Below are 14,360 nucleotides of genomic sequence, written 5' to 3'. Positions count from 1 at the left end.
AACAGATGATTAGTTTGTTTGTAAGTGGCTGTTCATAGGGTTGTAGGCATGTGTGAGAGGCTGGACAGCGTAGCAGATGTGCCCCAAACCAAACCTAGCTAATGGCAAATTTGTAAATTCTTGTTTTGGGGGTCTGCAATGTAAATTAAATCATCGTTAACTTATATCCTTAAATTTTCTTTCAAGGCAACTAATCTTGAGTAAGATACAGCTGCTGTGTATATGCATATGTCAATGTGTTTCATGTATTTGCATGTGCACATGCAAGCAGAAACTCTTAAAAGGTAAAATAATTTATAGCATTAGAATGTTTTATTAAGTAGGATGAATCTGCAACTGCATAAGTTTCTTTATATTAGATTGTATGATTTTTGCCAAAATTAAAAACAATTCTGCCACCACCAACAAAAAGCTCCCAAAACTCTTTTTTGTGTTTCCCATTTGGGGCTAGCCTCTGGAGCAGATCAGGTAGTGCTGTCTTTAGCACACCCTGCTTTGGGGCTAGCCTCTGGAGCAGATCAGGTGATGCTAGTGCTGTCTTCAGCACGCCCTGCTTTGGGGCTAGCCTCTGGAGCAGATCAGGTGATGCTGGTGCTGTCTTCAGCACACCCTGCTGTGAGTTGCCGCTCTTCTACTTGGAAACTCCTGGTTGCAGCTCTGCTCAGGTCCATCCTAACCAAAGACACAGTCAGAGGCATCCAAATCATGAAAATCTCATCCGTATTTAAGTAGGGTCACCAACTCAAACAATATCTAAATAATATTTGGTTGTGGTGTGCTTCACATGCCCCAAATCCTTACAGGGTATAAGTTCTCTGGCTTTTGGTATATTCATGCACAGAACTGTGTGGACATCATCACCATCTAATTTTAGGACATTTTATCACCTTAAAAAAAAAAAACCTACTCAAAATCTGAAACTTCTGTGCCTCAAAAGATGCCACTAAGAAAAAGCAAGACTGGGAGGACACCCTTGAGATAACGTATCTGGTAACAGATTTGAAACTGGAAATAAAAGAACTCTTGAAGCACAACACCAAAAAGACAACCCAATTAAAAAATAAATTTAAAAAATCCTATTTAAAAAAGGGGACCTCACATATGTGTGTTCGAAGACAAACAGATAGCAGTAAACACAGAAAAGATGCTAAACCATCAGTCGTCAGGGAAACATAAGTCAAACCACAATGAGATGTCACTCAGGCAAGGGACATGGGCCTGAATCCCAGCATTTAGCAGATGGAGGCAGGAGAGGAAGATCAGAAATTCAAGGTCATTCTTGGCTGTGTAGTAAATTTGAGACCAGTCTGAGCTGCATAAGACCCTGTCCTGAAACAATAACAAGATAAAACAATAGCAAGTATCGGTGATCCCTCGTGTGTTGTATGGGAACATAGAACCACTCAACTGCTTCCAAAACCAACCTGACAGTTCCTCAGGAAGTTAAGCAGAGTTACTACACAGCTTGACAAGATTGTGCTTAATTCTACAAAACAAAGCAAGTCATACTGTTTTTAGTTTCCTTGTACATATAAAAGTTTATACTATAATGTAGTCTGTTAAATGTGGAGTGCCAGTTATTTTTAAAGTGTGCATACCTCAATTGAAACATGGTTTATTGCTGTAAAAATACAGATAACTCTGAGCTGTTGGGAAATGTTGCTATTAGACAACACGAGATTGTCACAGAGGTGCAGTTTGTGGAAGGTGCAGGGTTTGCAGGCTCAGTAAATGAGCACACAACAAAGTAGGGTTCCTTTCTGTAACCCAGAGAACACTCCATCACCTCCCGGGCATGCTCTCTTCTCAGCCCTTCCCTTTCCCCATCTAAGCCACTTTCTGCCTCTAGGAACTGACCTCCTGATGTTTCTTGCAAATAGAACCATGTGACTATGTGACTGTTTGTGCCTGATTCTTCCACCCTTGGTAGCAGATACCCATTCCCCGTCCCTCTGTGAGAACACAGTCACTCCATTGGATAGGTAGACCACATCTTACATATCCTTCTGTTGGTGGGTGTTGGGACTGTTTCCACTTTCACTGTTGTGGATAATGATATGAACAGTCATGTGGATGGCTGTTGTATGGAGGGGGCCACTTGCTGGTTCCCGGCTGCTTATCCCCGAAATAATCACACAGAAACTGTATTAATTAAATCACTGCTTGGCCCATTAGCTCCAGCTTCTTATTGGCTAACTCTTACATATTAATTTAACTCATTTCTGTTTAATCTGTGTATCGCCATGTGGCTGTTGTGGCTTACCTGCTAAAGTTCCGTCTGGCTCCAGTGGGGCTACATGGCTTCTCTCTGACTCCACCTCCTTCCTCCCAGCATTCCATTTAGTTTTTCCTGCCTAGCTCTATTCCCCTATAGCTCTGCTATAGGCCCAAAGCAACTCCTTTATTAACCAGCGATGTTCACAGCATACAGAGGGGAGTCCCGCATCAGATGGCTTTGGGATGGGCATGTGTTTTTTCACTCTCGTGGCTGTGTACTTGGGAGCAGGATTGCTGGGTCATGCAGTCACTCTATGTCTGACTTTTAGAGAAGCTGCCAGGGTGTTCCAAAGCAGTTGTGCCTTTTACAGTGCCCCAAGCAACTGAGTTTCTTGTTTTTTTTTTTTTTTCTGTTTGTCTGGCTGGTTGGTGGGTTTGTTTTGTTTTGGGGGAGACTGGTTACAGATTCTCCCTTCCTTGTCCTCCATGCTGTGCTTCACAGTCCCTTGACTGGCAGGCTAGAGGTTCAAGCCCCAAATTCACAGGCTTCTTCTCTGAACATACATTCTCCCCAGTTCCAGAGCTTTCTTGAACCATGCAAATTTCACCCAGAAGCATACATTATTGCGGAAAATAAATAAAACAAAACAAACCACCAGAGTTGGAACCTCACTGTCTGAGCTCCTTTAAGGGGTTTTATTTCTTAGTCGGTTTGTTGTAATAATAGATTATATCCTACAGGCCTCTATTCTTGAGGAACTCTGACAAGATGGGTTGGTGAAGTGCTTGCCCCACAAACATGAGGACTGAGTTCAGAGCTGCAGCACCCTGTAAAGACCCTGCACGGCAGCACACACTGTCACCCCAGGAGTGGGACAGGGTGGCGTGGGGATGGAGACAGAAGACTTCTCTAGAGCTCACTGCTCAGCCAGTCTGTAGGAATTGTTCTCAAATGTATTTAACATTTTCAGCCTGTACTGTATCTTCAGGGTCTGAGGATAACAGATTCCATTCATGGATCACTCTTGCTTCAGATAATCCCTTTACTTTTTCTAAACTGATCTTTATGCATCCTTCAGCGTGACTGTTCTGATCAGCGTAGAACTTTGGTGAAAATACAACATTCATAACAACAAGGCTTCCAGCCATAAGCCTTTATCAGAAGTCCCTTTAGGTTCTCTCTGTTATCAATATGCAAATTCTGTGCATTGCAATCATGGTCTCCCGAGTGTTGGGCTTGAGGCTCCTCTTTTCTGAGGTATGATATGCACCCTTGGTCTGCTGAGTGAATCTTATGAATGAGGGAATTTTGCTTGATAAATGCAACAGTATCCGGCACATAGCCCTTATGTTGTATGCGTCCATGTGTTCTCTCTCGTAGGCTATCGGCTGTACTCTGAACTGCAGCTGTCAGAGTTTCAAACCTGGGAAGATCAACCACCGGCAGTGTGAGCAGTGCAGGCACGGATGGGTGGCTCACGGTAACGTCATTTCTCCTTTGCATCCTCTCGGCCTTTCCTAATCACTTAAGTTTATAAAGGAGCTGATTTCATACCAAATATCTCCTCACATTTTAATTTATGCACCGTTTTACTAACTCTATTCTAAATACGCCAACTTACAGAGGTCATAGATATGTCCCGTGCTGATAATTTGCCCCTAATATTTTTTGGCTGAAATATGTTCTGATATAAGTATGTCGCTTATTCACGATTTAGATAAAATTTGTATGTAGACATCCTGTTCATGCATTTACTGCATCTGACAATCGTGAGTCACGTATAACTACTGAATGTTGAAAATGTGGCGTGGCCAGGGCTCCTGGAGGTTGGCATTACTCATTCTCTTTAAACTTTGATTGATTTCATGTAAATAGCCCCCAGTGGCCAGTCAGTAACTCCTGTGTTGAGCAGACTGGATTAGGTGGCTTAATTTCTAAAACCGCCTCCCACGCAGCAGATGAGGGCCTGAACCCAGATGCTTGCGCCCCAGGCCATCCTCACCTTCAGACTCCCATTCCCCAGTGGCCATTCTTTGAATTCTGCTTTTGTGTCCTCCTTTTCTTTGCCCTTCCCCTGTTTGTGAAGATTTCCCTCCTCGGGAATATCACAAGAAGGGGAGAAAAATCTTTTATTTTGGAAGTTTCTGTGAAAACCATGAATTCCAATAGCAATTAAGGATATTAGTCCTTTACAGATTCTTGGTTTTTTTTTTTCTTGTTGAAACAGACAACTAAGAATATCCCCAGCCGACTTGCTATGCAATGTTTCTCCTAAAATTAGAGCTTTTCCAAATGTCTTGCACTTGATTTCCAGCTCTAAGTAAGCTGAGGATCCCCCCCGTGTATCCAACAAGCCAAGTGGAAATTGTCCAGTCCAATGTGGTGTTCGATATTAGCAGCCTCATGCTCTATGGGACCCAGGCCATCCCTGTTCGCCTGAAAATCCTACTGGACCGGCTCTTCAGTGTGCTGAAACAAGATGAGGTTCTGCAGATTCTCCATGCCTTGGACTGGACCCTTCAGGATTATATCCGTGGTTATGTGCTCCAGGTACAGTAACCTTGGCTCTGTTCCCCTAGAGTGCCCGTGTAACTGGTGTAACCCAGTGCCTGTCAGTCATTGGTGGCTGTCCATCCCCTTGGAATTTTTCCTGATGACTTAAGTCCCTGACTCATATTCTGGGAGAAATCCTGTCCTTTTCCTTCAAGATCTCTAAGACTCCAGGCCATGCAAGCGTTCCAACTTCTCTTGAGCGTATTCACTAAGCTAACTCCCACAGAAAACGACTTGTTTCATTTGGGTACTGCCTGTGCTACATACATCATGCCCAAATTGCCCACTGACCTGAGATGTTCTGTGTGTCAGGCTTTGCTGAGACCTGGAGGCGAGAAAGGGCTCTTACAGGCCAGTACTACGCAGCCAATAGCGCACACGCTGATCTCCTTCGCTGTCCTGGAAGGGCTCTTCCACTCAGCCCCGCGTGTGAGACGGTTGTGTTCTCTCCGTCTCTGTCCCTCTTCCTCTCTCTCTGTTGATCAACCCCTCCCCCCCCCCACTTCCCCCTCTTCTCACCCCCACCAGAGCTCTTTTTAGCTTCCTCACAGTCTCTTCTCTTCTTCAGTGTTCCATCCCTCGAGCCCTTGCCTGTTTTCAGAGTAGCTTAGCTTCTTTTCCCAGGTCATGCCATGGGTGTAAGGTGAAGGGTGTTTCATCTTCAGAGGCAATCGAAGTGTTTTATGAGAAAATAGCATGTTTTCTGAAATTACAGAACATTGTTTCTTGCCGCTACACTAGGAATATGAACAGACTTTGTTTAAAATTTTTTCAGTAAAATAGGAGACACGTGTATTTTCAAGTCTTAAGTAGACTATATCATTAAAAATAAATACTGATAATACCCATTTATTAATGTACATGTTCTTCTAGTACTTTTATGATGACATAGACATACCCCTGTTTTCCTTTTTCCTTTCTTTTTTCAGATAGGGTCTTATTACATAGCTCTAGCTGGTCTAGAATTCCCTATGTAGATCAGGCTGGCCACAAACTCCCAGAGATCCACCTGCCTCTGCCACTTGAGTACTGGGATTAAAAGTATGCAGTACCACAGCCCTTGTTTTCTAATTGAAAATCCAGAAGACTCTGAGTGCTTCATGCTCTCACCGAAAGTTATTTCACCAATATATAGCAGACCAGAAATGAGTATATTTCTTCCCAGTTCTAAAGCTTGTAATCTTTCCCTGAAATCCTGTGTGTACACCTCTGGTGTGGGGGCCTTGGCTAACTAGAAACAACTATACATAGAGTAGCATTATGGTCTTACATTACGACATAGATCAATATTTAATGATCCTAATAATCTTGCTTTCCAGTGTTAGGATTAAAAATATGGAATCAATTACCTTGAACCTCTGGTGCATGAAATATTTATGATGTTGCATTCCTCCTCATCTTCAAAACTCTCACATGCACTGTGAAAAATCTCAGTAGGCCATCAAATACATGTTCTGTGATAAAATATTTATTGTAGTTTTGGGATAAGTTAGGCCTTGCTAGAGTTTGAAAGATCTCCAACACTCCTACATAATCACAGCTCTGCTTTATGAACACAGGCAGTAGATCAATACGTGCTCATCTGGTTTTTGATGGTAGGTGTTTAGCAGATTATTAAGTTTGCAGCAAATGAATACTTAGGCTATATCCAGACTTCACCGCCCCGTTTGTAGTCTTTAGATGGAGATACTACTGTCATTCAAATGATGCATATTTTTATTTTAGTAAGGAAAGTCATCATGCCTCAGGTATGACAAGAATCAGACATGACCATCAGCTGGGTTGAAATAAGATGAAAAATGATTTCCATATTTCCCTGACTTGGGTTTGAATGCTTTATTTCATTCTTCTAGGCTAGCAGTAGGGCCACTGTTTATATTGGTACAGTTTATGAAATTCACAATTTCAGGCCTAGGAGAGTGAGATAGGCAGAGATTGAACGCAGCAAGTCCTGTGTTGATCCACAGGAGATGTTCCCTGTTGTAGTCTGGTGGAGGCTCCGTCAGATGGCAGCTTCCCGGGGAGCAGAGTGAGCAGTAGCCAAGTGGACACTCTTTTACAATCTGGTTTGTATCTAGGATGCCTCGGGGAAGGTGCTGGATCACTGGAGCATCATGACCAGTGAGGAGGAAGTGGCCACCTTGCAGCAGTTTCTTCGCTTTGGAGAGACCAAGTCCATAGTGGAGCTCATGGCAATCCAGGAGAAAGAAGAGCAGTCCATCATCATACCACCCTCCACTGCCAACGTAGACATCAGGGCGTTCATCGAGAGCTGCACCCACAGGAGCGCTGGCCTCCCTACTCCAGTGGACAAAGGAAACCCCAGCAGCCTGCACCCTTTCGAGAACCTTATCAGCAACATGACGTTCATGCTGCCTTTCCAGTTCTTCAACCCTCTGCCTCCTGCTCTGATAGGGTCACTGCCTGAACAGTACATGCTGGAGCAGGGGCAGGACCAGAGCCAGGACCCCAAACAGGAGCTGCACGGGCCCTTCTCGGACAGCAGCTTCCTCACGTCCACACCATTTCAGGTTGAAAAGGAACAGTGTCTAAAGTGTCCAGATGTTGCTACCCCGAAAGAAGACAGTGCGCACTTAAGTGACTCCAGCTCGTACAGCATTGCCACTAAGCTTGAAAGGACACAGCTGTCCCCCGAGGCCAAAGGAAAGCCCGAGAGGAACAGCATTAGCGCTAAGAAGGGCCGGGTGTTCTGCACCGCCTGCGAGAAGACCTTCTACGACAAAGGTACTCTGAAGATTCACTACAACGCCGTCCACCTCAAGATCAAGCATAAGTGCACTATCGAAGGGTGTAACATGGTGTTCAGCTCCCTGCGGAGCCGGAACCGACACAGCGCCAACCCCAACCCTCGCCTGCACATGCCCATGAAGAGAAACAACCGGGACAAAGATCTTAGGAACAGCCTGAACCTGGCGAGCTCTGAGACTTACAAGCGCCCGGGTTTCACAGTGATCTCAGACTGCGGGCCCCTCCCAGGCTACCCCAGTTCGGTGGAGGACTCCAAAGGCCAGCCAGCGTTCTCGAGCCTTGGGCAGAATGGCGTGCTCTTCCCTAACCTGCGGACCGTGCAGCCAGTCCTCCCCTTCTACCGCAGTCCAGCTACTCCGGCTGAGCTGGCAAACACACCCGGTGTGCTGCCCTCTCTCCCTCTGCTGTCCTCCTCCATCCCAGAGCAGCTGGTGTCCACGGACATGCCATTCGATGCACTTCCTAAGAAGAAATCTAGGAAGTCCAGCATGCCTATCAAAATCGAGAAAGAAGCTGTGGACATTGCTGAGAAGAGACACAGTCTCAGCTCAGATGATGACACACCCCTGCAGGTAGTCAGCGAGGATGAGCCAGAGGCCAGCAGTCCTCAGTCAGACCGAGTGCCCGAGGAGCAGCACACACAGTTAAGCTCAGAGAAGCCTTTAGCACAAGGAGAAAGACCCTGCCATCTTGAATCTGTGATTGAGTCTCACGGAACTATCGGCAGAACCCTTGAGCAGACCACACACCCAGAGAGAGAGGCAGAGCAGAAGTTAGCATTGACTTCAGTCATGCCAAGAGAGGTGGAGGATGGTGGTCATGAACGCCATTTCACACCTGGACTAGGGCCACAGATTCCCTTTCCTGACTACATGGAATTGCAGCAGCGCTTACTGGCTGGAGGACTCTTTAGTGCTTTGTCCAACAGGGGGATGACTTTTCCTTTTCTGGAAGAATCTAAGGAGCTGGAACACCTGGGTGAGCATGCACTAGTGAGGCAGAAGGAAGAAAATTGCTTTCAGTGTGACATCTGCAAGAAGACCTTTAAAAACGCTTTCAGTATGAAGACACACCATAAGAATACACACGCCAAAGAGACACACGCGTGCACAGTGGAGGGGTGTGGCGCTGCGTTCCCATCCCGCAGGAGCAGAGACAGGTAAGGTGTCTGTCGGCAGCTGTCTCTTTTCAGACAGTGGTTTAAAACTTAGCATGTGTCCGAGTCACCTGACAGGTCAGGAAAACACTTCTAGAATCTGCTGTTGTAGGTCAGGGGTCAAGCCTGAGAGTATGCATTTCTAGCAAGTTCCCAGAGGGTGTGGGAACTATATGCATTTTCAGTTCCAAAAATCTAAAAGCATTTAGCCACAAAACTTGACCTGGAACGACATGGTGCTTTCTGTGGTAGATTTCTGCTCTTACCTCTTTGAAGGGGCTATGCAGCTTTGGTCAAATTCAATTACTAGTGACTGTATTGATATTAATTTATTAGTAGATATTCTGATATATTCCAGCACATGTAGCATCCTACCTTTCTGAAGTCTGTGAGATCCCAAAGTGAGAAACGTATCTTCTCCCAGGTGTGTGGGATAAAGACTGGTGAGCTGGTTCTCGTGTTAGCGGCTGTGTGAAGGGTGACTGTGTAGCGAGAACAGAGGAAGGGCCCTCAGTGTCGCATAATTTCTCAGAACTAGCCACATTTCCATTTTATAAAATGAAGACGCCTCTCGCGTGAGACCCATTCTCTCGCTTCTAATCATCTGGCAACATTTGCAGAAAGAATCACTGCTTGATTAGAAACCTTTCAAGATGCTAACCTATTTAAAGAATACAAGTGATGGGCAGCTCCTTTTGGGGGCTACTGTATCCGTTCGAAAGTTGCTGGGTTGTCTATAAAGCACACAGACTTGTCTCAGAGCGCACACTCACAGGGCTTATCTCCCTGGAGCACAGCACTATGCTTTTCTTTGTGTGTGTACTTGGGCCACTGATGATGCTTGAGGTCACCCTCTTCCCGGCCTCTGAAAGGAAGAGCGAGCCCAGCAAAGGTGATCTAAGAAGTTTGCTGAAAGGGTCATCTGTCTGCTGAAATGAAGTGTGATAAACGGCTCGGAGGATGTGAAAACTGCAATTGTTCCAGCAAGCTCGGGTTGAAGCAGGTTAGCACCACCACCAACTTCGTCCAAGCTGTGACGCCTAGTTTGTGAAGAGGTGAAAATGTAAAGACTCCCACACACATTCCTCGCTAGGGCTCATAAGAACACGCTCATTGTCTTTAATAAAGAGAAGAAAGCACAGGAGATATTAGTTAAAATTCCTGCCTCCTGTTGCTAGGATGTTTAAACCAAACCGCTAGGGTACCCCTAATTAATGAACCAGTCCTTCTCCTTCATCCTCCAAGAAGAGGAGGGTTTGCTTATGAATAAGATGTTGTTATAAAAAGAGGTAGTTATATCAGTTAGATTATCTTTGCTGTTTATGAGACCGGAGCAGCCTACAGGACCTACTAAATTATAACACATACTAGATTGTAGATTGACAGTTCTTTTCATATGATACTTAATTTCCATACAGTCAATGTTTCCTTATGTTCTGACCTGTATGTATATAGAAGTCTCATCTATAACAGGATACCACCTTGTATTCTAAATGTTTTAACACTTAATTTCACATTTTATTCCAATAGTCCCCAGATCCATTTATCTATAGTTTTAAAAACACCACTTTATGCAGGACTTTGTGGACAAGCCCAGGCCCACTGCTTCAGCTAAGTCAAAGTTGAAAACTGCTTTATTTTGTTTGGTAAAGCAGCTAACTTCCCCTCTTTGAGCCTGCCAGCAGCAGTTCCTAGGATGGGGAGGGGGGGGGAGAAGAGAGTACATCTTAAATGTTTATTTAATCAGCAACTCTTCTGTGATAGGTGCTGGGGTACACAACCCTTGCACACACAAGTCACCAGTCTAGTGGAGAAGACAGTAAAAGGGATTATGGATGACTGTAAACATTGCTGCAGTGGGTTGTAGAGCAGAATGACACACACTACGGCACTAACCTAGGCTCCTTGCTGTGGTAACGAAGGTCCCTGGATGAAGGGGTCTGTCCAAGCCAGCAAATATTAAATGTATTAGGCCCATAACATCTTTTTAAATCTCAGCTAAGGACCTGAAAGTGTTTTTCTCTATTTAAGTTGTAGAAACCATTGTTTACTGTATTAGGAAGTAAAACTGGAAGAATATGACGTACCTCTTTAAGAGAAGAATACACACATTTTGTGTTAATATAACACATTAATGGGAAACTGCTTTTACTTTTCCAAAATAAATATAGTGAAATAAATGGCTTTATTTTATATTTTTGCAAATCTCTAATAGGTTTAGTAGAAAGCAGCTGGGTTCTCACATCTGCTTCTGTACTGAGCCTATTGCAATATCACATTATATCCACTCTGGAAACCCCCCTGAATTGATTACGTTGGTTCTGAACTGTAGCTTTGGGAGCTGCTGGAATGACTGGGGACTAGACTGGTTCACCTGAGACCCACTGGTCTCCACTAAGTTGGAGTGAGAGGGAAGAGCTGAAGTGGGAACTGGGAGCCAAGGGAAAATAAGGCAGGGAGCACAGATTGGCTCCTGGTCCAGAGAGTCTGTGTATCCCTACTATCTCCTGGTCATAGGGGCCCACACCTTAGCAGGGGCTAACCATCGGAGGCCTGAGGAGGGAAGAGACAGCTTTTAGTGTCCACTGGACAGTCAGGAGCTGGACGGGAGACCCAGAGATTCACACTGTCGTAGAGCCCTCGTGCTCCAGGTTCCAGTACATGTCTGACTTTCTCAGCTGCGTGCGTGTACTGGAATTAATACGTCCATCTGCTGTCTGGTTTTCTGCCGGCACATGCCAGCCCTTTCAGTGCGGAACATTGGCATAATCACAGGGCAGAGCCGTAGCTGAGAAGGGCGGCTTGCAAAGTGGGTGATCTCTGACTATAATTCTCATCGTGTCCACAACACGAACATCCGGGGTAAAAGAAACTACTACATAGTAAAATATATACATTTCATTAAATACAATTAAGACTCCCTCGTACACATACCTTGAGAGATATAAAACAGGAAATTTAATTCATTTATTTAGAGAGGGTGCTTTCTTGACTGTGGCATAATTCTGATCTATAATTGGTAGAGACATTTTTCTTACTTGGGATCATTCTCCTGTCACCTGTAAGAGCGTACTCTTTGGTATAAGGGAATTTTTTTGTCTTGTCAGAAGTTACCAAGGGATCCCCAAGTAAGAGCAGCATTGATCTTACAAGTTTCATCCATGATAACGTGGGGATAAAGAGCATATGTCATAATGGATGCTCACCGTCTGCCTGCTAGGAGAAAATCATTGGGTGCAAGATTGGCGGTGTGTTCACACTGCTGCATTTGCAAAACTCCTGTCTGGTTCATCATGAGACACTGCAGCTACGACCTGCACTAGACGCACACTCACGCGCACGCGCGCGCGCGCGCGCGCACACACACACACACACACACACACACCACGATTTCCAGCTGGTGAGGTTGCCAACTGTACCTGTAGGACTTCCGGAGTGAAATATGAACTCTTGCTCAAGACCAGCCCTATCCAATAGAAAGATGAGGGGAAGCCACATTGGGAATCTTTTTTTTTAAATATTTATTTATTATGTGTACAGCATTCCTTCCATGTGTGCCTGCAAGCCAGAAGGGGGCGCCAGGTCTCATTATAGATGGCTGTGAGCCACCATGTGGTTGCTGGGACTTGAACTCAGGACCTTTGGAAGAGCTGGCAATGCTCTTAACCACTGAGCCATCTCTCCAGCCCCCATATTAGGAATCTGTAGTGTTTGACTAACCATATCCAAAGGACAAAAGGAACCAGGGAATGTAAGTTTTAATTGCATGTTTAATTCAATATACCCCAGATGCTATCTTTTCTATATATGACAGTGGCAGTGTGTCGGGTGTTGGATACTGTATTAGATGGGGTGCTTTGGAGATGGTAATCTTTCATCATTTCATCTGTGACTGATGCTTTTCTCAGGCTCCCCTGAATCTAGTATTCCCATTAAATTGTCCTAACTGAAGTTGTCTCAACCTCCCCTGTGGATGAGACGAAGGGTGTTACATGTTAATCAGGTGGTGGAAATTGATGTTCCAGACTATTGGCTCTCCTGGGGAACGCTGGCTTCTGACGAGTAGCCACAGCAGTGGTCTAGTCTCTGCTGACCACACAGCACAGCTCACAGGATGCTAACCCTGACTATCGCCCCCACCACACCACAGTTTCTCCTAGTGTCTGCTGAGTCTTTGTACTCAGAGTAATGGCTCCGAGACAGCAATCCAACTCACCTCTGTCTTGTCCCTCTTGTAGACACAGCTCGAACCTAAGCCTCCACCAGAAAGTATTGAGTGAGGAAGCACTGGAGAGTAGTGAGGACCATTTCCGTGCCGCCTACCTTCTGCAAGACGTGGCCAAGGAGGCCTACCAGGATGTGGCTTTCACACCGCAAGCCTCGCAGACGTCTGTCATCTTCAAGGGATCAAGTGGCATGGGCAGTCTGGTTTACCCGATATCCCAAGTGCACAGTGCCCGTCTGGAGAGTTACAACTCCGGCCCCCCAAGCGAGGGCACCATCCTGGATTTGAGCACTACCTCAAGCATGAAGTCAGAGAGCAGCAGTCATTCCTCCTGGGATTCGGACGGGGTGAGCGAGGAAGGTACCACCCTTCTGGAGGACAGCGATGGGAACTGTGAAGGGCAGAGCCTTGTGTCCGGGGAAGACGAGTACCCCATCTGCGTCCTGATGGAGAAGGCTGATCAGAGCCTTGCTAGTCTGCCCTCCAGGCTGCCCATCACCTGCCATCTCTGCCAGAAGATATACAGTAACAAAGGGACCTTTCGAGCCCATTACAAAACCGTGCACCTCCGCCAGCTCCATAAGTGCAAAGTGCCTGGCTGCAACACCATGTTCTCATCGGTCCGCAGCCGAAACAGACACAGTCAGAACCCCAACCTGCACAAGAGCCTGGCCGCCTCGCCCAGCCACCTCCAGTAACAAGCCAAAGACTGGCAGGGGTCTGCTCTGATTTCAGGAAGAGAAGCAACCAAAGAATAAGGTCGCTGGACTGTTCGATACCATTTCTCAGAAGCCAGGCAAAGTGACTTGACCCTACGGTCTTCTGCAGCAGGAAAAGCACAAGGCAAGCCTGTGAGAAGCTGACGCTGGGGTAGCCCTGCCTGTTAATATTTTTCTTAGCCCATGAGGTTTTCTGCCGACACCAGGAAAACACGGAAAGGCAGATTCCCCCAGATTTGTTTACATGTTCCCTAGGAGACCTGTAGGTCTACAGACCAACTGGAGGGAGTAGGGATCAGGAACTGGGCACAGCTTCACGTGAGGCCGGCAGTATTAAGGGTGTCAGGGAAGAAGTCTCCTTGAATACAACACTGTCATCATGGGCATGACAACCAGCCCTAAAAATGTCATTTTCAGATTCCCCCCCCCCTTTTTTTTTTCATGAATCCAAAACCCAGACTTGAGTTTAGGGAAATGACATTCAGAAACCATCCCTCCACTGGGAGTCAGTGATTGTTACCCTCCCAGTCTCTGATGTGATTCCAGGGAGTTCTCCGAGGAAGCTGCCTGGCCCCTAATATGCCCCTTGTCCGTTCTTGATCTGTAACACGCCTTTACGAAGCTAGAGGGAAAATATTTTGTGCACTTAAGAATAGTGGACTTCAGTTTAATTTAAAGTTATTTTGATAATATTTAACTTGTGTTTATATTTTGTAACTA

At 45.6% G+C, this 14,360-nt stretch overlaps 1 protein-coding gene across 1 annotated transcript; it reads left to right on the top strand.

Annotated features, from left to right (window-relative positions):
* The first annotated feature begins 3,580 nt into the window (after positions 1–3,580).
* Positions 3,581–13,619, top strand: Bnc1 (basonuclin 1). Its single transcript, XM_026784427.1, is given in 4 exon segments — positions 3,581–3,698; positions 4,533–4,768; positions 6,850–8,699; positions 12,935–13,619. Coding segments are annotated over 4 exon segments (2,889 nt in total).
* Positions 13,620–14,360: the final 741 nt, after the last annotated feature.

Source organism: Microtus ochrogaster, chromosome 22 (assembly GCF_000317375.1).
Source record: "Microtus ochrogaster isolate Prairie Vole_2 chromosome 22, MicOch1.0, whole genome shotgun sequence".
NCBI classification, from domain to species: Eukaryota; Metazoa; Chordata; class Mammalia; order Rodentia; family Cricetidae; genus Microtus; species Microtus ochrogaster.
Note: the sequence above shows the minus strand (reverse complement) of the source record. Positions and strands in the feature narration are given on the sequence as shown.